A 27395-nucleotide genomic window follows, 5' to 3' on the forward strand; every position below is an offset into this window, starting at 1 on the left:
AGTTCGAGCCCCCGGCTATAGATGCTCTCACGGCATATTTGTCGTTCCCGAGACATGGAGGTCAATTGGCTTGACGGGGGACGCCGCGACGGACACGGTCCATCAGCTGCCTGGTACGCCACGTGGAGATAGACCGCCGAGCCGTCCCTCCGTTCCGAATGGCGATGGTTGAGTGGCCACCCGAAACAGCTGAGCAATTTGATAAAATAGCACACCTTTCCTCGTACATTGATAAAATAGCACACCTTTCTTTTTGTTAGATTAAATGACACACTTTTCCTTCAGGGTTAGATAAAATGGCACAAACTGACTTTTTTTCACAATTTCCACGTCAGGACCTACACGTTATATTATTTTGGACGATTTTACACTTTGGACTGGTTCGATCGAGAGAGGAGACGAGACGATCCAGAGGATGAGAGAACACCGGAACAGAGGAACGACGGAACCATCCACGATCTCGCCGTGATTCGTCCCCGAGCCGCCCTGTCCGCCACCTTACCGCGCGCCGCGGCCGCCGTACGCGCTGCGGGCTGCGGCTGCTTCATCGCAATGCGGGAGAAGAAGGGCGCCGCCACTTGAAGTCCCCCTGCAGCACGTGGCAGTGCAGGCCGGTCGCTCGCCGTAGCGTACGTTCGTTTGCTGGCTGTAGGTGCTTGCTCCTGTAGAAGCCTGTAGGTGGCTGCTGACTGGTATAGTTGTTTGCTTTAGCAGGGAAGTAGAGCTGAACAAGTGAAAGGCATCAGTAAATGAATAAACAATCGTACAAACATACATGTACGCAGAGAAAATATGATACAGTACAAGAGAAAAGCATCAGTAAAAAACCCGTAGCTAGCATAAGTCAGTGTCTTCTTTTTTTTTTTGAGCATAAGTCAGTGTCTTCATCCATCAAATATTACTCGAAGATTACAAGAATCACGTATAGAGAGAACACGGATCAAGAGAGAAGATGGGATGAAACCTGTACGGCCAGATGCGGCGGCGGCGGCGGAACGGGTGGAGCGACAGGAGACGGGAAGAAACGGGACGAAGCGCCGGGAGATAAGGGGAGCACGTAATTGGCAGGGCCGGCGAGGCGGCGATCCATCTTCCTCGCTGCGTTTCTTTTCGCTCTGTTTCGAAACAGAGGTTCGACTGAACCAGTTTACTGCGTAGAACAGATCAAAGGGCAAAATCGTCCAAAATAATATGACGTGTAGGTCCTGACCTGAAAATTGAGAAAAATGTCTGTTTGTGCCATTTTGTCTAGCCCCGAAGGAAAAGTGTGTCATTTAATCTAACAAAAAGAAAGATGTGCTATTTTATCAACGTACGAGGAAAGGTGTGCTATTTTATCAAATTGCTCGAAACAGCTAGACCTGGTCCATCGCTCCCCACTTCCGGAGAAGACTTCTAAAAAAGAAGAAAACCTGAAAGCGTCACCGTCCGTTTGCAATTCCATTCATTGCTCTCGTATCAACCATATCGAATCCAATCCAATCGAATCGCCGGAGGCGGAAGCGCGCATCGAACTCGGTCGGCAATGGCGAGCCTCACCTTGCCGCCGGCGCCCCCGAACCCCCGCCAGGACGCCATCGACCTCCACAAGGCCTTCAAAGGTCCGCGCCTTGCCTTTCCCCTCCGATTACCCCCCTCCCCGTTTCAATCCCGCCTTTTCTGGTCGGCGATTAGGGTCAGCCGACCGCGAGATTAGCCGGTCTCAGGTGAGTTTACGAGCTGGAGGAACGCTCTAGGTAGAAATTGCTGTTCCCATCTAGCGGCTGCTCGGATTGAACTCAGTGGTCAAAAGGGATGCCGGCCCCCTAGATTTGTTTTGCATGTGAAATTGAAGAATTCTGGTTGATGTGGATTTGTTATTAAGAGACTTTAGAGCGTCAGACGTTCAGATACGTGGAGGTTAGAATGGACCATGGTCGGGTCTCGGGTGAGTGATGGCAACTGCAGTACTGCACCGACTGAGGACCTGTTTCTTGACCTGCTCTGAATTTAATCTGGAGCCAAGTGGACTGATATGAGGTCAAGGAGGACGAGTTCTGTCTCAGAGAGACCGACTGTTCTTCTGGCCAAAGTGCAAAACCGTGTAATTGCCGGTTACCCGATAATCATTAAATTATCCCAAGACCGATAGACTTCTTTTTACAATTTAATGGTTCAAAAAAAAATAAGAATCTGATCTTAGGCAATATTTATGGGCTTATAACCTGTACAATAATTGTGATTACTTATATTCTTTTTGACGAGAAACCTGTAGCTTAAACCAGGCAAAACAACGGTTGCCAAACAAATTACAAGACTTGGAAAATTCTCTATCTGGAAGACCGACAGAGTAATTTCGACACAAAGATTCACAAAAAACACAGCAAATATAAAACTAAAACCAAACAGACCAATGAAAGTCTTCCTCTTCAGAAAACCAAAACTCTTGAATTACTTCTCTAGCCTGAATATGACACAAAGTCCGTTAAAATCAACCACAAAAGTAATCCGCCGTGTGGGGCAGAACCAGGAAAACAGTCTTTGCACATGGGCAGGGGTATCACCCCGAGCTTGGCAAGGAGAGGATCCGTTGTCTTGTCGCTGCTCCCGAAAGCCGGGATCCACATGAAAGATCCGTCAAGTCCAAAGGAGCTGAAGTGAAGTCCTGTCATAGTGCCATGGTTGACCAAACCACGTTTCTGGAACCCCAGATCGACGTGACAGAAACCCCACATCTCGATCGATGCTGGAGGCAAGGCCGCCATATCAAAGGCAAAGGAGGACAATTATTATGCTGGCTGATTTTGTCTCCGCTATGACCAAGACAACAAACAACGGCACCCATATATATATATTTTTGTAAAATCAGCCTCCCCCAACCTTAGAGCTGGGTGAGCGATGATTCACCGGTGAAAACTGCTAGGATGTTAAGGGGTGGCGGCTAGGGTTGTGATTACTGGTATTCTGGTTCACAAATTGATATATCGTCTCCTGATTTCCTTTTCTTTATTATTATCTATTTCCTTCTTTTCCCTTCCATTCATGATTTCCCCCCCTCAACCACCCCAACAGTTTCCAACATCGAGAAAACGCAAAAAGTATTGTGTCTTCATGCATTGATAGGAAAGGAAAGTTGTGTACAAGGCCAAAAAAGGGCCAGACCTGAGAGTATACAGTGCCGCACCCCTAAGAGCCAGGCGCTGCCGGAAGAAGCGCCGCATGGCCAACCGCCCCTGCTCTCGCCCAGAGTTGTGGTTCGGCCCTCCTATGTGTTCAGTACAGCTTAGAATTGAAAATTGTCAACTGCTAAGTGCTCCAATAAAAGGCTCAGGATCTCATAGTAAAGAAGAAGGGCTCAGCATCTGACCAATGTCTTTTAAGAATTTATTGTTATGGACGACCTGTGACATAATGGTGCCATAGTAGTTTCTGTAGCAGTGGAGTTGTAACTATTTGGGTTTTGGCCCCAAGTACCATGACTAGTCGAGTTGTACTCCTTATTACCATGATATTTGAGTTGCGCTCCCTAGTACCATATATGTACAAATAACAATTGTATGTACTTTACCAGCAATTGTGTAGTAATATGCACTTTAGTGGCAAACATGTGCATGTTAAGGTGCCTGTTTTGACGGTATGAAGTACATCCATTTGAGAAGACAAATGCATCATTTTCCATTTAGTGACCATTACGGTTTATCGAACTTAAGTTTGTTTTCTGCGGTACCACCAATTTTATTGTTTCAGTAAACTAAGTTATTCTTTAGATAGGATAGGAGTAATACATATGCTCTAGTAATTCCTGATGGCTGTGATCAAGTAAGAATTACTAAAAAAGATGCTTAAGCAAATTACTTCTTTGCAAATTTTATGTTTCTACTTGAAATTATAAGATTCATTATTTAGTCAATCAACCTTCATTATATGTCTTCTTTAAAAGTAATTAATCCTTTGCATCCTGATTATGATTTTTTTTTTCACTTGGTCGTTGGTCTTACAGGGTTTGGCTGTGATAGTACAACAGTTTCAAATATACTTGCTCACCGTGACTCAATGCAACGTGGATACATTCAACAGGAATACAAAACTATGTATTCTGAGGAACTTTCACGTCGTATATCGTCTGAACTCAGTGGAAACCACAAGGTATGGAAAATTGTAGAAAAATCTTTGTTGCATGATAAATCAAACTATTGCACAGCTATACTAGCTGAAGCAGTATGCTTAATTAATCGTACCAGTATTCACTGAGTAAAAGTATGGATTTGCATAGGTTAGTTCTATATTTGTTAACCGACTCTATGTTATGCCAGTCCTCAGTATAGTTGAATTACTCAAAATATTGTTGTGGTAGATATGGGTATACGGCTAACCATGTGGTATATGATTCCAGAAAGCAATGTCGCTCTGGATTCTTGATCCTGCTGGACGTGATGCGACTGTTCTGAAAGAAGCTCTAAGTGCTGAAAGTCTTGATCTGAAAGCAGCTACTGATATAATATGTTCCAGGACACCATCACAGCTGCAAATAATGAAACAGACATATTATGCAAAGTTTGGTACTTATCTTGAGCATGACATTAGTCAGCAAGCATCCGGCGATCATCAGAAGGTTTCATTTCTTAATTTGTAACTTCTTCATCTGATGCATGGCAGTTGATAGCTATTTGCATTGCTTCTCTATTCAGGACTTGTGCTCGTACATATCATTTCTTGAAACACAGAATTTTGCTGTGTTCTTCTCGGGCATATTGCAGTTACTAGTGAAATGCTGTTGATACCGTTTTGTACTTTTGCTTTATTATATGTTGATGTCAAGGTGATCTGCTGCATGGTCTTCATTACAGTTTAGACACGTTGTACTTTTTCGTGCTAATGAATGATATGATGTGTATTTCAGATCTTACTAGCCTATGTTGGCATTCCACGCTACGAAGGCCCGGAGGTTGATCCCACTATAGTGACACATGATGCGAAGGACCTCTACAAAGCTGGTGAGAAAAAGCTGGGCACAGATGAGAAAACCTTCATCCGCATCTTCACTGAACGCAGCTGGGCACACATGGCAGCTGTTGCTTCTGCTTACCATCACATGTATGATCGGTCGTTACAGAAGGTAACACTTCTGTTCAGTTTTCCCTTCCCATACATTTTGGTGCTCTCCTGGAGTGTACTAATGAGTTTCCTTCACTGATGGTAGGTTGTGAAGAATGAAACATCTGGAAACTTTGAAGTTGCTCTGTTAACTATCCTCAGATGTGCTGAGAATCCAGCGAAGTATTTTGCTAAGGTATCTCACCCGTGCTGTCCGCCAAAAAGAACATGTAAACTTCTTTATTTGATTGCAAGAGGCAAGCAGCCAAGCTTTTGTGTTTTTGATAAAGTGGTGTTTTTGTACAGAGCATGAATTACAATAGTTGCCACACTATTGTTTCTTAATTTCTGATTGGCGCATCGACCATCGTATGCTGTGCATAAAGTCTGCAGGATTTGACTCTTGAATTTCCTTGTTTACTTTGTTTTCACGTTTCCTATTTTCAGTGAATATCTAGTTACAATCCTGATGTGATATATTCTAATATTCTATAAATACTTTCGAATAGACAATGACTTGATTGCTTTGGTACCTGTACCTAACTCCCACTATAATCCGTAACTGTGCTAGCTGTATTTAGTGTCCAGTCTGAACACTAGTATCATTATGGGAATATGCTACCAGACCATGCATTCATGAATGTTATTATCTGCTCATGTAGTAGTCCTACATTCGAATTGACCGATAACCATATAAATTATGACATCTTTATTGAATCTCTTATCAGGACCTCGCTTCTATTTTCTTTATCTCTGACTCTGTTCTCTTTTGTTGGTACTTGTCATTTTTTTTTCTGAACAATGTTAATTCAGGTGTTGAGGAAGTCCATGAAAGGTCTAGGTACTGATGACAAGACACTTGTAAGGGTTGTGGTAACAAGGACTGAGATTGATATGCAGTATATCAAGGCAGAATATTACAAGAAATACAAAAAGCCTTTAGCTGATGCTATCCATTCCGAAACATCAGGCGGTTATCGGACATTCCTGCTTTCTCTTGTTGGTAGCCATTAGGTAATGTTCACTGGTGCTACTGTCTTTGAAGTACCCGCTTACATATTAAGATGGCAGTGCTCATAATGACCTTGTGTTTTTCTCCACCCTTCGCATTTCTCAGGCTATGTTTCCTCACCGCACACTCTGCTCTGTCGCATTACTTTACCCTAAAGGCCTAAACGCAGTGACTCTACCTGGCCAAAATGTATGATGTCGTCATCACTGTGTTCTGGAGCTTCGCTGACAACTATTTCTGCTTTCTCTTGGTTTATGCTTGCCTAAAATGTGTGTATATTATTTGGATCCGGGGACTCTAGTGCAGTGGCTGCTGCTGGTTCCATCTTTCATGGCATGTGTTATCAGTGCAGTTGGTTTGATGATTGTATTTGGCTTTACTGCTTTCACTGAAGTTCACACTGTTATTTAACTTTATTGAGAAAAAGGAGTGGCGTACATCCAGGTTCTTTTTTTCTTTTGCAGTTGCATTATGTACTTCCGTTGTGCCAAGTAACAGGATCCTGGTTACGTAAAAAAAAGGTACTAACAGGATCCTTGTTACGTAAAAAAAAGGTACTAACAGGATCCTTGGGTGTTTCTTTTTTAGAGGGGTAGGTGTTTCATATGCAGAAAATAAAAACCCAGGTTTTACCTCTGGTACTGAATTCTGATACAGATGAAAATTTCAGACCTGGTATATGTGATCCTTCTTTTTTCCAGAACTTAATAAAGATTACATCTATATATTGTGAAAAATTATGAAAGTTATACGTGTCGATGGTGTTCTGGATTGCTGGTGTTGCACTGCTGCAGTATTAGACCCTGGATATCTCGCCGCGTCCCTTGGCTAACGCAATGCAAACCTACGACCGTCAGTTGTTTTTTGTCGTCGAGGCGTCAGAAAGGTTTGCCTTGATACTATCGAGCATCTAAAAAAAACACTATCGAGAGAACGTGGTGCACATTGAAGTGGGCTGTGGAGGGTACACACGCAGAAGAGTTTGCACAATGTTCAGTTGGGAGTGTGAGGTCTATCCATGTTTTCTCAGGATCAACATTCTGCTATTGCTGGAGCCATCTCATCGTGAAGTATATGCTTTGAGATTGAAGATTTGGAGACCCTGGCATATACCCAAAACCATAGGGATACTTATCTTATATCCATTACAGGGTACTACCTCCGGAGGGGGCATAGGGTATGTGTGTAGGTCGGCAATCTGACTAACCAAATATATATTATATGCGACAAAAATATATATTTAAAAACTTAATATGTATGTATGAATCCAGTAGTATACTTTTGGTGTGACATGTTACCCATGCGCCCCCAATGCAACCCGCGGGGAGGGGGAGGGGGTACCATAAAAGAGCTCATGTTGAATATACTCCGCCTTAGTGGAAGAAATAAGTTTCTGCATTCAGGGCAGGCGACCCTATGAAGCAAGATTTGGGTCATGACTGAAACTAACAACAAAACCATATGCCAGGACGAACTTTACCTGAACCCCTGATCTACGCTGTTGTAAAGAAAGAACAACCTATTATTCACATAGCTAGCTAGATGCCAAGCTTCACATGGTTCTCATCATTGCAATGATTTTATCTATCTTATACAGACAGCCGTAGATCTGATCGCTAGCTTGTCGTGCCTACTGATCTCTTAGAACTAAGCAAGGCCCATGCATTTCTTAGCAGAAAACCAAAGAATCCAGAAGAACGCGACCCAACCTGCAATGGTATGCATGGTCAGATGGATTGCTGCAAATAATATGTTAATCTAACATTCTGCAGCTAGCTGTGCACATGTTTCGAGGTCATCGATAATAAGCAAAATATGTCCGAAGAGCTCTGGTTTCAGTTCAAAAACCATCTAAAAAGAAAAATCTGCGGGCATGGGCGAAACTGTGTTAACGCCCTACTACCCTTTCCTCATGTTCCTATGTGAAGAACCATATTCATGCCTACCACATCCCAGTCTAGATACAATCATTTCGAAGGCAAGTATTTCCGGACGGAGGGAGTACTTTCATAATAGTAGTAGTTATGAACAACCTGGTGCCTGTTGCTAACGTGTTTTTCAGACAAATTTTTTAACCAGTACTTCATTTTTGAAGGTGAACATCTGAATCTGATTACATCTTCGGAATGAACAACCAAATGACAGCACGTTGTTACCAGGTACCAGCTTAACCTACTGAATATTGATCAGCTTTTGCGTCAAGTTTTGGGAGCTTCAGCTGAAATCGTCATAAGTACTTACTCCATACTTATTACTCCTACTACCGTTCTATTGTGAACCAGAGCTGATGCTGCCGATTTTTATGAGAATTTCAGGGCTTTATGTGAGTAAATACTAGTACGAAATAGTGACACACCAGAGGAAGTAGTAGTGGATACTGAAGATGCACACAGGCTGAAAACAAGAAGCATCGCAAGCAAGAAGAGTGGGGCTTGGCAATCGTGATGAAACGTTAGACGTACCACTGGCAATCGTGATGGCAACGACTGTTGCCACGGTCATTGCTGAAATAACAAGGACGGCGACTGACACTGCCCCGATGTACATCGCCGCCGCGAAAGCGAACAGCACGGACATGAATCCTCCGGCGGCAGCCAGGGACATGACGATCGAAGTGACAATGGCGGTCGTCGTCGCCGCCGCGAGGAGGAACGTGAAGACCAGGAGGACAGTCAGCGGTACGGAGGCCACGGATCCAACCTGCGGGGGATCAATGATGTTATAGTTGCTGGCGCGATCCAAATCATGGTGTCCTTGGGTTTATGAAAGCGGAGGCTCACCGACACGACGAGCAGCGCGCGGACGGAGCCGCCGTCCCTTGTCCACGCCACCAGGCGGTGCGCGGCGTCCTCCGTCGTCTGGCGCGGCCACCATGTCTCACCGGGGCGTGTCGCGTCGTCCAGGGGGCGCCGGGACAGTGGCTGCCCACCATTGACGAAGCCGCAGAGTACGGACGGGGGAGCATCCTCCTCGACGGAAGATGAGTGGGAGGAGGTGGCCTCGCCGTTGGCGCGCACACCGCCGTCCGGAGCGTCGACCATCGATCATTCGGGCAGTGGTCGAGTGATCGAGCGAGAGTCAAACGCTAGCGCGAAAAATGCTGTTGGGACTGAGACCGATCCAACGGGCCAGTGTTGTCTGAGCTCACTATTGGGCCGGCCCAGTTGCCCCACACGTGAGAGCACGGCGTCGTGCCATTCGCTTGAGAGCAACTAGTCAACGATTGCTCCTTCGGAGCCTCCCAACGATCACTTCGGGCTGGGCTGAGAGTACGCCACTTAGCGCGCTATCAATCGCCGTCACGTGTCACGCTCTGGACATTTTCTCTGGATTTTATTTTATTTTTATTTTTCTACACGTGTTTTCGGGTTTTTAGACTTTTTTCTGATTTTTTCACTTTTTTTTATTTTCATCTGTCTTTCTTAGCTTTTCTTTGAGAAAATAATAATTTTTTTTTGCTTCTGCGAGAGGCACGGTTTTACTTCCGCGAGTGCATGCTTTTGCTTTCGCAAGAGGCACGGTCGTGCATCTCAGGAAAAAAATCGTGTTTTTTTGCTTCCGTTAGAGGCACGGCCGTGCCTCTCGTGAAGCGAAAATATCATGTTTTCTTTTTCCCTTTTGTGAGAGGCACGATTTTGCTCCCGCAAGAGGCACACCCATACCTTTCGGGAACGAAAAAAAATGTGTTTCCTATTTTTTTCCGTGAGAGGTATGGTTTTGCTTTCGTGAGAGGCAAGGTTTTGCATCTGCAAGAGGCACGGCCGTGGCTCTCAGAAACGAAAAAAACACATTTTTTCCTTCTGTGAGAGGCAAAATTTTGCTTCCGCGAGAGGTACAGCCATGCCACTTAGAAATGAAAAAACACGTTTTCTCTTTTTTTTCCTTCTGTGAGAGGCACGGTTTTGCTTCTGCGAGAGACACTATTTTGGTTCCGTGAGAGGCACGTCCGTGCCTCTCGGAAATGAAAAAAATAACATGTTTCTATTTTTTCCTTCCGTGAGAGGCACGGGTTTTTCGTGATTTTTTTCGGTCAAAAATCTATCAATATAGATCTAGTTTTGAAGATCTCGACGCGAGAAATCCAACGGTGAAAACAGTTTAAGAATTGGACGCACAGTTTAAGAGATAAAACGTTTTGAATAAACATATCTACGGGAAAAGGGAAAACTCCTGGATAGCAACAAGGGTACGCGCTTACGCGACTGGGGGTGCCCAGGTCGTCAAATAGGGGCACCCAATTGCTTCCGCTGAAGGGAGCGAACTCACCAAGGTGTAAAAAAAAGATCCAAAGGGGGTACCCCTTTTCTTTTTGCGACGGAAGGGGGTACCCCTTTCATGGCTCATACCCTTTGCCCTTTCATCGCTCATATTTCCTTTTATTTGGTGATGACAAGGCAGGGTCCCAAAATCTTGAACCGTGTGTCCAAACTATGAACCGTTTAAATTGTTGTGTTTGTTACGTTGAGATCTTCAAAACTATCCCATGTTAATTAATAGGTTTGGATGAATTTTTTTCTAGGCTACGCTCTCGTGTCAGGACCAGAGCCCCGATCTACTGAATTTTTAACTAAACTAGCGGATTTCAGTCAGGAATTTGGAAAATTTGAGCTAGGGTTCTTATCGCATTAGCAAGGGGAAAGTAGGTAGCACACCACCGGCGGCTAGGGTTTACACCCAATAAGTCTTTACATGCCTCGAATGGAAGAGAGGGCTGGCTTATATAGCCATTACAGAGCTAGAAAGCAAAAAAAGCAGAAAAGCTAAGAGCACATGGCGTTGTCAGGCGATGAATAGCTTTTCCCGCGCCATCTCAGCCGTCAGATGGACGATCGACGAAGGAGAGCGATCCAGACCCGCGAACCGTTATCTTTGCTTGGTGACCCTCCGATGAGCGATGAACGGCCGTAGACTTAACTGGCACGCTGAAACAGGGGATCTTTAGAGTTTGGGCCTGACAATACCCCCCGATTGAGCTAGAGCTTGTCCTCAAGCTCTAAACGCAGGAAAAACCTTTTGTATGAAGGCTGAATCCTCCCAAGTAGCTTCTTCTGGAGGTAGATTTGCCCACTTCACCAACCATCTGACCACTGGGACGCTTATGCTACCCTGCTTCCTGGGAATAAGTTTTCTTTCCAACACCACTTCAGGTTCAATTCTAATTGTCCCATCAGGACCAACCAGGGGAAGATTGGAGGAGGGCACTACTTTGGGACCAATATGCCTCTTCAGCTAACTTACATGGAATGTATCATGCAACTGACAGTCTTCAGGCAGAAGCAATTTGTATGCATGGTTTCCCACTCTGGTCAGAATTTTGAAAGGTCCATAAAACTTGGAGTGCAATTTGATGTGCCTGTGTAAACTGAGAGAAGTGTGTCTGTGAGGTTGGAGCTTAAGATAGACCATTTCTCCCACACTTAACTCTCTTTCCTTTCTGTTTCTATCAGCAAAGAATTTCATTCTAGCTTGTGCTTTCAGGAGGTTTTGCTTGATCACTTCCACTGCTAGCTCTCTGTTCTGTAGCAATTTCTCATTATCCTCACAAATAGTGTCAGGTAGAGCAGATTCAGCTATCATTGGGGGAGGAAAACCATACAGGGCTTGGAAGGGGGTCATTTTCAAAGATGTATGGAAAGAAGTATTATACCACCACTCAGCTAATGACAGCCATCCATGCCACTTCCTTGGTTGCTGAAAGCACATACATCTCAGATAGTTCTCCAAGCACTGGTTGACTCTCTCTGTTTGCCCATCTGTTTGTGGATGATAGCTAGTGCTCATGTGTAGCTTGATGTTGAGTGACTTGAACAACCTCTGCCATAGATTGCTGGTGAAAATCCTATCTCTGTCAGTCACAATCACCAAGGGCATGCCATGCAACTTAAATACATTGTCAGAAAAGGCTCTTGCTACAGATTGCACTGCGATGGGGTGCTTCATAGCAATGAAATGAGAGTATTTAGTGAATCTGTCAACTACCACTAAAATTAAGTTCTTATTTTCTGAAGTAGGCAAGCCCTCCACAAAGTCCATGCTGATATGAGCCCATGCAAAATCAGGTACAGGAAGGGGTTCCAACAAACCAGGATAAGGTGTATGTCAGCCTTGTTCAACTGACACACATGACAGTTTTTCACAAATGTGATCACATCCTGCTTGATACCTTGCCAATGAAATACCAATTTAACTCTGTGATAAGTGGCTCTTTCCCCAGAATGTCCTCCTAGCTCAGATGTATGAAAAGTTGCCATAATCTCCTGCCTCAAGTTAGTGGTCTTGCCTACTACAACTCTGTTTTGAAACCTGAGTATGCCATTCTTAAAGGAATAAGCACCACTATTGTTTTTATCCACAGAGCATGTAGCAATTAATTCCTTGACTTTGTCATCATTCTGGTAACTGTTAACTACCTCTTTAACCCAGGTAGGAGATGCAGCTGAAGTAAACAGGGCAGAAACTACATGTTTTACTCTGGATAATGCATCAGCAGCCTTATTCTCTTTCCCTTTCTTATATTCAATAGTGAAGTTGTATCCCAGTAACTTCAATAACAACTTGTGCTGGATGCCTTCAATAATTTTCTGCTCTTGGATGTACTTCAAGCTCTCCTGATCTGTTCTGATAATTAAGGAAGTTGCAGAGAAGTAATGTCTCCATTTCTTAACAGCTTCTATGATAGCTAGAGCTTCCTTATCATAGGTACTTAATGCAACAGCTTTAGGGCCTATGCTTTTGCTAAAATAAGCAAGTGGTCTGCCCTCTTGCATCAAAACAGCTCCTAACCCATATCCAGAAGCATCAGCCTCCAAAACAAATGGTTTCTTGAAGTCTGGCAGGGCTAACACAGGAGTGTGAGTGAGTTTATGCTTTAGTGTTTCAAAGGCATTTTGTTGATCTTTTGCCCAAGCAAATGCATCTTTCTTCAAGCAATCAAAGAGAGGCCTGCAAATTATCCCATAGCCCTGGATAAATCTCCTGTAATATCCACTTAACCCAAGGAAACTTCTCAGTTCTGTTACTGTAGTAGGGACAGGCCATGCTTTAATAGCCTCAATTTTAGCAAGATTAGTAGAGACTCCCTCAGCATTAATGACATGTCCCAGATATTAAATTTCTGTCTGACCAAAAGAACATTTTTCCAGCTTGGCATACAACTTTTTTGCTTGCAGTATGTCAAATACTTGCTTTAGATGCTTAATATGCTCTTCCATAGAAAAACTGAATACCAAGATATCATCAAAGAACACTACCACAAACTTAAGGAGACCAAACAAGAGATTCATCAAAGCCTGAAAGGAAGGAGGTCCATTAGTAAGTCCAAAGGACATTACCAAATATTCAAACAGGCCCATGTGAGTTGCAAATGCAGTTTTTGGAATATCCTCCTCAGCCATTCTGATCTGGTGATATCCATTTCTCAGATCAATCTTGGAGAACACTTTTGCCCCTTTTAGCTGATCCAACAGATCCTCAATAATAGGAATGGATACTTGTTCTTTATGGTAATAGCATTTAGTTTTCTGTAATCAGTACAGAGCCTCCATGAGCCATCCTTTTTCTTGACCAACAATACAGGAGAAGAAAAGGGACTAGTGTTGGGTCTGATAACTCCATTTTTGAGTAGTTCTAAGATGATTTTCTCAAGAATTTCTTTTTGATGCTGAGGAATTCTATAGGGCCTTTGCTTTACTATTTTTGCTCCATCCACCAGAGGAATCCTGTGATCACAAGGCCTACTAGGTGGAAGTTCAGTAGGTTCCTGAAATAGCTGCTCATACTGGTCCAGTAATGGTTTTAATGTAGCAGGTACTTCTTGAGCAATTGCTACCATGTGGGGGCCTGCAGTAGTGAACAAGAAGAAACCACACACTGCTTGCTCTACTAGTTTCTCTGTGTTGTCAGTTGTTTCAGTGACAGGAGTGGGAGGCACTGTTTCATCCACAAATGTTATAAATTGGCCTGCAAGACTGGATATCTTCATTTCCATCTTAACAAAATCCATTTGGATGGGGCTATATTTCCTCAACCAATCAACTCCCAAGATAATGTCATATCCTTTTAGTTTTAAAACTCTGAAACTATCAGTGAAGGCATGGCCCTGTATTTCATACTGACAGTTCTTGGCCTGAAATTCACTCCAGAGAATGCCTCCACTAGCAACCACCACTTTAGTTTTTGGTGTGGGACTGGGAGTGACATTCAGTTTACTAGCCATTTGAGGAGATATGAATGTAGTAGTACTTCCACTATCTACTAGAGCTGTAGCCAGAGTACTTCCCAGTCTAACTGTTAATATGAAAGTATTTTTAGCAGCTCCAATTCCCATGGCTGCATGCATGGATACTTTCAACACAGTTTCATCTGCTAACTGTTCTAGACTCTCCAGCTCAGTGTCATCATAGTCTGCCACATAAATTGTTTCAGGATTTCCTTCCTCTTGGGCCTGTAGAGCCTGAACTTGTGCTATCTGGCTCATTTTGCACACTTGCCTATGACCAGGAACCCAAGGCTCTCTACACTTATAACACACTTGATTTTGTTTAGCTTGTTGTATGATCACATTTCTATTTGGAGTTGTATTAGTAACCAGTGATTTAGGCTGTTCAAACATGACCTGCCTCCTTGGTTGAGGCACATACTGCTTACTTTGCACTGATTGAGACAGAGGCTGAGATTTCTCCATTCTTCTGGCATACCACACAGCAGTTTGTAAATCCTTTGGTTTGAAACACTCCACTAAGCTTCTAATATATGGATTGAGGCCTGACACAAAACTGGAGACATAATAATCATCGGGTATAGCAGGGTTCTCCCTTCTCATTCCATTCACTAATTGCTCAAGCTGTTCCACATAAGCAGCCACTGTTGTTGCTTGATGAGCAGCATGAAAGTTACTGACCACATCACAAGCTGACTCCACAGAAAACCTATCAGATAGGTAAGAGCAAAACTGGTGCCATGGCACATGAGATGGTGCATAACCAGTACCCCTCCACCATTGTATGGCAGGACCTTTAAGATATGAAATAGCTAACTCTGTTCTATGCTCAATTGGAGTTCTTGCCGCAGCAAAATATTGCTCCAAATTCTGAATCCATGATTCAGGGTCTTGCCCTTCAAACTCACAGATGTTCAATTTAGCAGGCTTGACAGTAAGAACATTCCTTCTTCTGTAATAATTCTCAGCCCCCTCATCTTCTTGCATTTCCTCTAACTGAACTACTTCTCTCTGTGCTGTCTGAAACTGTTCTTTTTCCTTGTTTTGCCCATAGTGTGGGTGTCTGTAGGGAACTTTAGGAGTTCCATCCAAGTTCAGCTCCTTACCTGTCTGATCACGCAGAACATCAGTACCAATTGGTAAAGGTGCTGCTTTTTCAGGCATTGCCACAGAAGGAGTAGGTGCTTGTAGCTGTTTGGGTCGACCAGGCGCCACCTGTGGTGAGTTGATCTGGTTGTCCCTCATTTGTACACTGCCCTGTCCTTCTACACCCTCTTCCTGAGCTGGTTCCGGATCTAGCAGTAAGCGCCTGAAATTGTCTTGGATCTTCTCAAAGTTCTTCTGCATCGTAGCAAAATTCCTGTTAACTGTCGCCTGAAACTGCTGGAACTCCTTGCGATCCTTTTCTCGGTCCCTCTGCAGTGTCTTAATGTCCAACTCGAGGGATTCGAGCTGCAATTCCGCAGTGGACCCTGAATCAGCATGGCCCGTCATGATTACACCGTCTGCGATCACCACCATAGAGGGTTGGGAGGGTGGGATGGCTTGTCACCGCCGCCGACACCGTCGCCTGTGCCCGCCTCCGATGGTACACAATCAGAACACAGGAGCTGGAATTTTACCACCAGAGAAGTATTCTCAGGCAACCAGACTGTCTCTCTGACTGCACCCGAACACTGCCACTCCGGCCGCCGCCAACTGCCTCCGCCGCCAGATCAGAGCTTGAAGAGGGATTTTATAGCCGAAGCCAACCCCTACAGCGCTCCAATCAACTCCGCCGCCGAGGAAGGACTGGCCTCTGATACCAATTGTCAGGACCAGAGCCCCGATCTACTGAATTTTTAACTAAACTAGCGGATTTCAGTCAGGAATTTGGAAAATTTGAGCTAGGGTTCTTATCGCATTAGCAAGGGGGAAGTAGGTAGCACGCCACCGGCGGCTAGGGTTTACACCCAATAAGTCTTTACATGCCTCGAATGGAAGAGAGGGCTGGCTTATATAGCCATTACAGAGCTAGAAAGCAAAAAAAGGCAGAAAAGCTAAGAGCACATGGCGTTGTCGGGCGATGAATAGCTTTTCCCGCGCCATCTCAGCCGTCAGATGGACGATCGACGAAGGAGAGCGATCCAGACCCGCGATCCGTTATCTTTGCTTGGTGACCCTCCGATGAGCGATGAACGGCTGTAGACTTAACTGGCACGCTGAAACAGGGGATCTTCAGAGTTTGGGCCTGACACCCGGCTGGTGCTGACTTGTGCTCCTAATGTGAACTAACCTTTCCTTCCCAAGTTATGCTCGCAACTAGCACTAGCATGCATGCTTGTAAGTGTTTTCTCTCAACCAACACTAACTTCTGCTCCTTTTTTGAAAAGGAGGTTGAAACCCTACATATTTGTGGTCCGTACATGTATCAACATGTGAAAAAACAAAAAAAAGGAGGAAATATCGAAAAAAATCATTGCGGTGTGGTAACCATCCAGCGTGGGACGCAACCTGGGGCACACCGTGTGGAGAGCTTCCATGCCCAGAGAAACTGCCCCCTCCCACGCGGGGGCACTCGTCAGGTACCGCCAATAGCGAGCTCGATCATACGCTCGCCAATAGAGCTCCCTTCATGGGCCGGCCAATTATGTTGTCTACATCGTGGTTTTCTGCCTTGGTACTGGTAGCGTTGGTTTGATTCTATGTTTTTTTATTATAGTTTTTGTTGCTGATTTTCACTAGCATGAACTTTTATCAATAATTAGATAATTGCCCGTTCGTTGAAACGGGAGCATAGACATTCTAACATATTAGCCTGTAGGGCACGTCTATTATTATGCTGGTGCGCTAAAACCTTAGCAAGTTTTTATACGCAATCACCATGATTTACCTACCATCGTATTGTTAAGCACTTACTACCTCCGGCCTGGTTTATTGGTCCTTTTTGTATTTTGTGCTAAACTTTGACCATGTATTTAACTAAGAAAATATTAATGCATGTCACCAAAAGATATATCCTTGGATTCGTATTTGAACATAGATTTCAAAAATGTTATTTTTGATGACATCCATTAATATGTTGTTAGTTAAATTTAAGGTCAAAATTTGGCACAAAATACGATGCGGATCAATAAACCAGGACGGAGGTAGTAATTGGTAAGGAATTATTTAGCAATTGTTTTTACGTAATCACATGATTTACGTGCCATCTTGTTGTTATCACTTACTCCCTCTATCAAAATATAAGACATATTTTGACACTATAGGGACTATTTCGTAAGAATTTAATGACTTGCCTGAGAAACTATTATTTTATTTTGGAAAGTTAATATGATGAGGGAAAGTTGAGTTGATTTTAGAGAAAACTGATGGAAGGAAATCAAAGATATGGAAGCAAAAAATAAAAGAGGAGGCAGGGGGGCGTACATAGAGAGGTTGGACGAAAGAAAGTTGAAACGAAAACCATACGTTCTTTTTAAGTAAGTAGAGATACAGATTACTAGAGAAACTGTTGTTTTATTTTGGAAAGTTAGTAAGACATGGGACGATTAAGTCGATTCTAGGAAAACCGATGGAAGGGATAAAATAAATAAAAGGAGGGAAGGCGGAACATACATAGGGAGCTTGGAGGAAAGAAAGGTGAAACGGGAACCTTACGTTCTTTTTAAGTAGTAGAGATTACTTGATGTCTAAACAAAGTAGTAGAGATTACCAGAGAAACTATTATTTTATTTTAGAAAGTTCATAAGACGTGGACAATTGAGTTGATTTTAGGAAAAAGTAACTAGAGAAAAATAAAAAATAAAACAAAAAATAGAAAAAGAGCCGAGGGGGAACGTACACACAGAGGTTGGACGAAAAAAAGGTGAAACAAATAGAGAGTAGACAGAGATAGAGAAATTCATACTTTAAGAAGTTATTTGTACAATTCCATAAATTTACGCGCTTCAAAAACTATTCATGACATTTAAAAAAATGTTTGTACCATTCAAAGGAATGTTCATGATGTTTGCAAAATGTTCAGCATGTTTTTACATAATAATCATCATATATTTATAAATTTCAATTGTGTATTTAAAAGGTATTCAACACATTTTAAAATATATTCACCATGTATTAGAAAAATATTCACATTGTATTACAAAAAAACCGACCTCTATTTGGAAAATAATTCTATGTGTGTCTTAAAAAATTCTGCTTGTATTTAAATAATGTTCAACTTGTATCTAAAAAATATTCAACATGTATTTAAAAATATTTAACATGTATTCAAAACATGTTCAACATGTATTTCTGAAAATATTTAAGCATATTTAAAAAATATATAAAAAATTATTTGAAAAAAGAGAGAAGAAAACAGTAAAAAGAGAAAGAAGAAGGAAAATTTTAAAACCGCAAAAGCATGAAACAATACAGTTAAGAAACATATATAAATAAAAAGGAGAAAACGAAAAAAAAAGTTGATGAAACCTTCTGAAAATCGCACGGAAGGTTCCCAAAATCATAGCGCTAGGTCTTACTGGGCCACAGCCCGCAATGGATCGCCCAGAGGCTAGTGCTTCCGAAGATGTTATATCTCGCTTGTAGCGAGAATACCATAGGTCTCGCGGAAAGTTTTTTTTACCCCCGTGCTGTAGCTAATGAGCCGCTCCGTTTTTATCTTTTTTTCCCTTCGCTTCGTTTCTTTTATGCTGAATTAGCTGGTTCTCGCTCGGGTTTTGTTTTCTTTTTCATGATCTTTTTCTGTTCTTTCTTTGTGTTTTTTGTTTTCTTTGCTTTTTCAACGATTTTCTTCGTTTCTTTCATCGGGTTTTTTCTTTCGTTTTCTTTATTTCTTTCTCGGTTTTCATTGGCGTTTTTCTTTTCTTTCTTTCTTTATTTGGTTTTTCTTTTATTTGTTTTTATTTTCATCAATTTTCTTTGTTTTCCTTTGTTCTTTCTTGGTGTGTTCTGTTTTCATTCTTTTGAATTCGTTTTTTTCATGGTTTTCATTCATTTGTTTTTTTATGGTTTATATTGGGTTTTTCTTCATTTTTGTTTGTTCTTTTGTTGTTTTTCATCCTTTTTTTGATTCAACACATGCTAACTCCTTTTCAGTATGCATTGAACATGCTTTGTATACATCTGAAACATTTTTTATATACATGGTTGCATTTTTGAAATATGTGATTAACATTTTTCTGAACTTGTATTTTTTGATGTCTAGTTTTTCCAATACACATTGTTTATTTTGGTACATATATAATACATTTTTTGTAATACATGTTCAGCGTTATCCAAGTACAAGTTTAACACACATATTGTATATTTTTTTGTGTCCATGAGAAACATTTTATCTGTTCACATTTAAAATTTTTCAAATGCTTGGTTTACATTTTCTGAAATGTTTTATTTAGAATATTTGAAAGTATAAATGAAAGAAAAAAGAAAAAAAAACATGAAAAAACGTGGTTGTGCCCCCGTGCACGTCTGGCTAGTCCATCTCACGCTCTGCTTGACGCGTGGGTTCCCTAGGTCTTGCTATAAGCGAGACATAGGGGCATCCTAGTGCTTCTTCCATCTCGTAGTAGGCGAGATATAGATGATTTAATAAAAGAGAGTATGCGAGACATAGCGTCTATGCCCGCTAAAGGTTGTCTTGTCCACGACCTCTTGCATGCCCTGTGGGTTGCTTCCAGTCGTTTCTAGTAGTATAACTAGGGGAGAAACGAGTCAGTATTCTTTCACCCCACACTCCTATTGACTACAAGGCGTCTGTTTTGTCTTTTATCGGTTTAGTCATTTCTGAGGTGACCATAGGGACAGGATGTACATACATGATTTATAGGGTGACTGTCCGTGTGTGTTTCAGTGTTTGTGAGCATCTACATATGATGTTTCTAATTTTTTTTACTCCAGATTGTGAACAAATTCTTAGAAACCTTCTCCTAGAAAAGTTCTTGAAAAGCTCATGACAGTGCTGATTTGCTGGCGATCCCTCTCCTTAGGGCATGGCTAATTCATAGCCCTTGGGTGATGCCCCATATGCCACGTAGGATCCGATGTCAGGAAAATTAAGTTCAGATGGAGCAGCGGGGTCCTCTGCAGGAGGCGGGTGCTTGGGGAGAAAAAGTGTGGTCTTGTGTATAAAACGGAAAAGCTTGAAGTGAAGTGTAGAGATGCATGTGTAGTGGGAGACTTTATTTTTTATTCTTTAATGAGGCCCACTAGTGATAGATTGCATTATGGAGAAAAATCAATATAAATACCTCAAACTACTTTTTATCATGGGGCATTTGTATTCATATGCCACCATTGTCGACTCCTCCTGACTCCTCCTGTGTCGCCCCTGCGCGGCGACCGGGGGGAACCCTAGCGCCGCCGCGTCCTCGTCCCTCCCCCGGCCTCTCCTCCTCGCCGCCGCCGGGGCGCGTCGCCGGGCAAAGCCCGGTCGGCGTCGGCGTCGGCGGGATCTCTTCTCCCACGGCTCGCTGGATCTGGCGCGGGCGGATCACGGTGGTGGTTGGCGGCGCACTGGAGGCGGGGCGCGCCGCGTGGGCTTGGGGGCGATGGAAGTTTCCCCTGGTGTGCGAGGGAGTCCGCTCGGGGCGCACGACGGCGGCCCTCGGCAAGCGGTGGCGGGCGCTGGGATCTCGGCGGCGCTATGGCATGTGCAGGCGGCGGTGGTCCCTCTGCGCGGTCGGTGGCTCCGTCGATGGCGGCGGCCCGACGTGGCCGGCGATCCGGATGCGGTGGTGCCGGCGGCTCGCTGATTTGCCGGTGCTCCAGGGTTCTTCCTAGTGGTGCTGGTGGTGACGGCGGCCCGTGCACGAGAGTTGGATCACTTCGAACTGATCTGGGTGAAAACTTGCCTTTGACGTCTGCTAAGGCCGGCGGTGGAGGCGCTATCTGCGTCGTTCCCTTCTTGAAGGCATCGCCGTGGAGAAGTCCAAGGCCACTCTCTGCTACCTCTAGGGGAAACCCTAGATCGGATGATCGGATGACGACGGTGCTCTGGTGTCGTTCCTCCCTTGGGGGCGTCATTCTTGGAGGTACACACGTGATCGAGGGACCAGAGAACGGATTCTTTGGTGGAGCGGTGCTTCATCCTACACACTGATGGCGACGGATCTTGACGACGTGGCGCAGTGCAGATTCGGAGGTCGCTGTGGGAGGATGGACTCGCGCAGGAGGACTACGGTGTCGGGCGTCATGGTGGCGTCGATGGCAGAGAGACCTGACACAGTACATGCAACAGTACAACTCTGAAGATGGATTGATGGCAGGTGGATGCGGCGGCCTCATACCCGGCAGGCGTCCTGGTTGAGGAGTGCGCCGGACTGGCAGGTGCCCCATACCCGGCAGGTGTCCTGGTTGGGACCTCAGGTCATAGATGTTTAGGTTTGGCTGCGATGTCTGTTTGGTATTAGACCCAGACTATCTACGCCCCTTCATCAACTGGATAGGTATAGCGACAGCTGTTGCTTAGACAGTGGCTTTAGTCTTGCTGTTGTATGGCTTTGTAAGGTCTTGTAAAAATAATTAATAAAGTGGCCGTATGCATCGACCAGATGCAGAAACCGGGGGTTATCCTCCTTTTCTAAAAAAAAATACCATCATTGTACATGCCCTTAAAAACAAACCTGACAGCTTGCGAGTCACGACCTGGTCCCTAACTTCGACCACACTTCTTGCAGCAAAACCCGGGCGGTGAGCGAATCAAGCTGTGGTTGAGTTGGTTAGGTGGACAGTGGTATCCCCAACCCACCAGGGTTCAAATCCTGGTGCTCGCATTATTCCTGAATTTATTTTAGAATTTCTGGCGATGCGCTTTCAGTGGGAGGAGACGTTCCCGTCGATGACGAGGCTTCTCTGGTGGCTTCGTAAATCTCAAGATGATATGCCGGCTCAGTCTCTCGAAGGTGCTCATAGGGTAGGGTGTGCGTGTGTGCATTTATAGGGATGAGTGTATGCACGTGTATATGAGCGCTTGTGTCTGTACTGATGCTAAAAAACCCGGGCGGTGACAGAAAAATGAAAAAGAAAAGAAAAGGAAACGTCCCATTATGCTACGGTGATGGGCCAAATTAATCAACGTCCAATTATACGTGACATTTATGCCCGATACTGTTCGTGCAGGTGTGTGTAGCTAGATAGACAGACAGATGCTATTACGTACTGACGACTGCTATAGCGTAGGTGCGCCATCAGCCAAAACCCCATCAATCATCTGGTGTACATGTGCGCGAGATTTTTCTTGTTTATCAATCTCAGTTGCCGGGATATCAATAGTACGATCTGGGCGTACATAGTGGGTGACAGTGTCGCCGGCCCTACGGCATAAGATGACACTCTATACCGGGGAAGTAGTTGGCAACGTACGCGCTACCGGCCAAATGGGCATGTCCTGCAGTAGAATACCATATACGGTCCCCAAAAAAAAAACCATATACGGTAGCCGATCGGTCATCAGGGCCACTCCAACGCAGATCTGGCCATCTCCACCGCAAGACCCTATCTTGTCCGCCGGACGCAGTTTAGGTAAAAGTGAACACATGCAATGACCCAGCGGCTGACCCCATTTTACTTTTTCGTCCGCTTCGTGTCCGTTTCACCCCATCTCTGGCCTAAAGTTGGTCTGAATTTGAGGCAAAAGCGGACAGAGAACGAACGTGCCCCACATGTCACCCTCTCTCTCTTTTCTCTCCCCTGGCCCACCGTGTCCACCCACCCATCAACACATGCAGCCACAGGCTTGTCTACTGGAGCGGCGCGGCGTCGGCCGGAGCGGGACGCAGCGTGGCGCAGGCGGCAACCGGAGTGGGGTGCGGGCGCGAAGCAGGTGGCTGGCGAGCTCGGCGCGGACGCCGGAGAGCGCGCGGGCGCGAGCTCGGCGCTGGTGAATCTGGCAGGCGTGGGGTCGAGCTCTGGCGGAGCGAGGGCGTGCTAGCGGGGCGCGGGTGGCCGAGCGGCGTCAGCTCATGGCGGGGCGGGGCGCGCGGGCCTTCCTCTCTCCCCCATCGACGAGAGCTCGCGGTGGCTGTCAGGGGCGAGCGGGAGCGGCAGAGCGAGAACGCGGCCGGCACGGGCGAGCGCACGGCCGGGTGGGCTGCTGGTGTTGCGGGACGCGGCGGCACGCGGGCACGGCAGCAAAAGGCGTGTCGGTGCGCGGGCGGGCATGCTGCAGGTGTGCGAGCTGCGTCGAGTGCGGCGATCGGCCGCAACTGCTGATGGCGCCGGCTTGCTTCCTAGCTAGCCAGCCCGTGCGCGTGCTTGCTAGCTAGCGAGCCGCTGCGGGTGGATGCTAGCTTGGGCTTGCAGACGGGCGCTGCCGGCGCGCGAGCGTGCAGACGGGCGATGCCGGCGTGCGAGCACGGGCGAGGCATGGTGGGGTCTGGGCCGGGCAGTTTGCGATGGGTTGTTCCCGCTGCACGCACAAGTTGGCGAACGACCCAAACCGGACACCGCATGTTTGTTTTTCTACCCCAAACGGACAAAATCCGGACAAAGGCGGACGTTCGTTTGGGGTCACGCGGTGGAGTTGGCCTAAGGATGCCCGGATCGGCATGTCCGAACATCTTTTGCCATACAACGCGGTGTTTCAAACTTTACGGACACATATGAGCGTTTGAAATTCCATAAACCGACCACAAACTTGTGAGAAGTTTGCAGGACTTTGGACCTCCGCCACATAGGCTTTCGACACCCCCCAGCCCACCCAAATCTTCTTTCCCGAACCCCTTTCCCCCACTCCATCCCTCCCCCCTTGCTATGTATCCACACCCTCTCAGTCCAATGCCGCCTCTCTACCACCCCGGCAGCCGCCCATGCCTTGTTGAACGTCCGCTGCCCCACCCACGAGCCTGCCTGCTTTTGACTACGCTGTCGTTTCACCCTGGATCCATTCGCAACCAGGTATTCTCCGCCTCTGCTGACGTTGTCCATGGCGAACACCACACCTGGAAAGTGTTCTGCCCAATGTCAATGAGAAATTTTATGACATTATTGTTGTTTGCTTTGAAGTAAACACGATGGCGGCGTACTCAATGATGGAGGATGAATTGTTGTGTGATGCCTGGTTGGTCAGAAGTGCACACTTTGCAGGCACGAAGCAAGGGGTTGTGGTATTTTGGCAAAATGTGCACTCTTGGTTTCATGAGCAAAAGCACTTTGCACCCTGCAACTTACATGTGATCCATGATCATAACGTGAAGTCATTAGCTCATTGGTGGTACACCATCTCAAACTCCGCCATGAAGTATTGTGGTGCGATCGCACGGGTGGAAAAGAAGGTGGCCACATGCGCATCAACCATGGAGATCGCAAGTTTTGCTTCTCATTGCTCTACTGGTGGTCAATTCATTGATTCATTCAATGTTACAACTTGATGATCACATTATTGTATAGCCCGCACACGTTGCACCAAACAATGGAGGGCAGGCCCTTCACGTTGCTGCATTCTTTGACCAAGCTCAATGGGCACAGCATATGGAAGAACGCCATGTGCGGATACTGACTTGAGTATGATTGCATTTGGGATTGATGAATTTGAGAACTTCAAGATCTGGCTATATCGAATGCAATATTTATATTTAAACTACTGTACTAGAATATTTGCATGCTACTGATGGATGAACTATGCTATTTCTATAATTATTTTGAACAATTTTGAGTGCTCTGGACACAGGAAAAAATAGGGGTAGACATTTGATGCATAGGATTGGATAGTTGGCTCCCATATCGGTGTCCGCAGAAGTTTGGTGTATCCAATTTGGTGATCCACGTTGGAGTTGCCCTTATGGACGAGCAAATGGGGCTCGGCGGGTCTTGAGCCTTGACCCTGATGGTCAGAAGATAGACTGTTGGTAATGACTATCACGACCAAAAGAATTTATTGCTCATGGACCAGAAGAACACTTCTTGACGGTTTAACTGTGTTTGGTTATCTGCATCTTATTGGTCTCCTAGCATCTGTGATCCAGTTCAGGCAGGGTGACCTAATGTAGGCTGAAAACCATGTTCTTTACCTAGCTTGGTTGCCCACAAAACCCCAGCCTGGATTAGAGACGAACCACCGACATGCCGTTTGGTTGCAAGCATTACGTGCAAGACATGCGGTGTGGTAACCTAACGATAATAAATCTGACTTAACGTGAATCTTCATATGAATCTAGAAATAGAACCAACTTATAACGTGAATGTCAAGAGGCATAAGCCTAATGATAATAATCCAACTTACTTTTGTCATTGCCAGCTTGAACACATTAGTCCAAAATGCATGAAGAAGCTTGATGATTATGGACTCCTCACTTCCACCGACTTCCAATTATTTGTGACATTTGAATCATGCCTGCTCAGCAAGATGACAAAGTCCCTTTTGCAAAGAGTTGCAAGAGGGTGTACAGGTTGTTGGAACTGGTAAACAGTGATGTGTGTGGTCCAATGAGCAACTCAACCAAAGGTGGCTATGGCTACTTCATGACTTACACCGACGACTTGAGCAGATATGGATATATCCACTTGATGAGGCACAAATCGAAAACTTCTGAAAAGTTCAGAGTTTCAGAACGAGGTCAAAAATCAACTTGACAAGACAATAAAACTTCTACGATTAGATTGTGGAGGCGATCACATGAGCCAAGAGTTTTATTTTCAGGTGAAAAGCATGGGTATTGTACCCCATCTCACGCCTACAAGTATGTCATAAAGAAATGACATGAAGGAACAAAGAAACCAAACTATGTTAGACATGGTCTGGTCTATGATGAGCAAGTCGGATTTAGCCTTGTCATTCTCAGGATACGCTCTGGAAACCACAACTTTCACACTAAACAGAGTACCATAAAAGTCAGTAGATAAGACAGCATATGAGATATGGACCGAGAAGCATCAAATTTGCCTTTTCTAAAGATTTGGGGTAGTGAACCATTTGTCAAGTGACTCATGTAGGACAAGCTTATACCCAAGTTGTACAAATGCATATTCATGGGATATCTGAGGGAAACCTTGTGATACAATTTCTACTGATGCGAAGAGAACACAATGTTGTTGCTTAGAATGGGGTTTTCCTTGAGAACGAGTTTCTTAGTCGGGAAGCCAGAGGGAGATCGGTTTGACTCGAAGAAATTTGAGAACCACTTGGGGACATTTCATCCGACATCCCAACGAAGCAGGTTATTGAACCTAGTAGAGTGGAAACAATACAAGAACCATGGAGGTTAGAAAGGTTGCCCAGAGTGCGCGATGTGTTGTTGCTGGAAAGCGACATGGCGACTACGTATGCATAAGTGATGGTGGCTAGACATGGTTGGAGGCCATGCGATCCAAGTTAAAGTTCATGGATGACAATCAAGTGTGGGATTGGGTTGATCCGCCATCCGATGTCACAACCATTGGGTGCGAATGGGTGTTTAAGAAGAAAACTAACATGGATGGAAATTCTAAGATCCACAAATCTCGGCTTGTTGCAAAGGGGTATCAAAAATTTCAAGGAATAGACTACAACGTGATATTCTTGCCGGTAGCGATGTTGAAGTCTGTTAGGATCATTCTAGCTATAGCTGCGTATTTTGATTACGAGATATGACAAATAGATGTCAAGATAACTTTCCTCCATGGAAATTTAATTGTGGATGCATGTATACACGATTTAGCCCAAGGGTTTTGTCAATCCAACTAGCGCTAGTAAGATAAGAAAGCTATAGTTATCCATTTATGGGTTGAATCAAGCATCTCGTAGCTGCAACATTCATTTTTGTGATGCATGACCGGTCTCGGTTTTCTCAAGAATGAGGATGACCCTAGTTTATACAGGATGTTCGGTGGGAGCTCGATAATATTTTTAGTATTGTATGTGGAAGACATACTGCTAATCGGAAACGATGTTTCGATGCTAAACTCAGTAAAGGAATCAGCATGCAATTGTTGGGGACCGCGGTAATTTAAAAAAAGTTCCTACGATCACACAAGATCTATCTCTAGGAGATGCATACCAATGAGAGGGGAGAGTGTTGTCTACGTACCCTCATAGACCGAAAGCGGAAGCGTTATGACAACGCGGTTGATGTAGTCGTACGTCTTCACGATCCGACCGATCCTAGCACCGAAGGTACGACACCTCCACGATCTGCA

The 27395-nt window shown here is 44.8% G+C and overlaps 1 protein-coding gene and 1 long non-coding RNA gene across 2 annotated transcripts; one reads left to right on the top strand and one right to left on the bottom strand.

Moving 5' to 3' along the window:
* Nucleotides 1-292: 292 nt before the first annotated feature.
* LOC119309318 lies at nucleotides 293-1334 on the bottom strand. Its single transcript, XR_005150456.1, has 2 exons — nucleotides 965-1334; nucleotides 293-724 (listed from the first exon to the last, which is right to left on the bottom strand). It is a non-coding gene; the product is annotated as an uncharacterized LOC119309318 (long non-coding RNA).
* A 56-nt stretch (nucleotides 1335-1390) lies between these two features.
* Nucleotides 1391-6533, top strand: LOC119309317 (annexin D5-like). Its single transcript, XM_037585344.1, has 7 exons — nucleotides 1391-1601; nucleotides 3980-4125; nucleotides 4373-4591; nucleotides 4880-5095; nucleotides 5180-5269; nucleotides 5887-6087; nucleotides 6191-6533. The coding sequence occupies exons 1-6, from the start codon at nucleotides 1526-1528 to the stop codon at nucleotides 6085-6087; spliced, it is 948 nt and encodes a 315-aa protein (XP_037441241.1). The 5' UTR covers nucleotides 1391-1525; the 3' UTR covers nucleotides 6191-6533.
* The last annotated feature ends 20862 nt before the right edge of the window (nucleotides 6534-27395 follow it).

The sequence above is a fragment of the Triticum dicoccoides genome, chromosome 5B (assembly GCF_002162155.2).
Source record: "Triticum dicoccoides isolate Atlit2015 ecotype Zavitan chromosome 5B, WEW_v2.0, whole genome shotgun sequence".
Lineage (NCBI taxonomy): Eukaryota > Viridiplantae > Streptophyta > Magnoliopsida > Poales > Poaceae > Triticum > Triticum dicoccoides.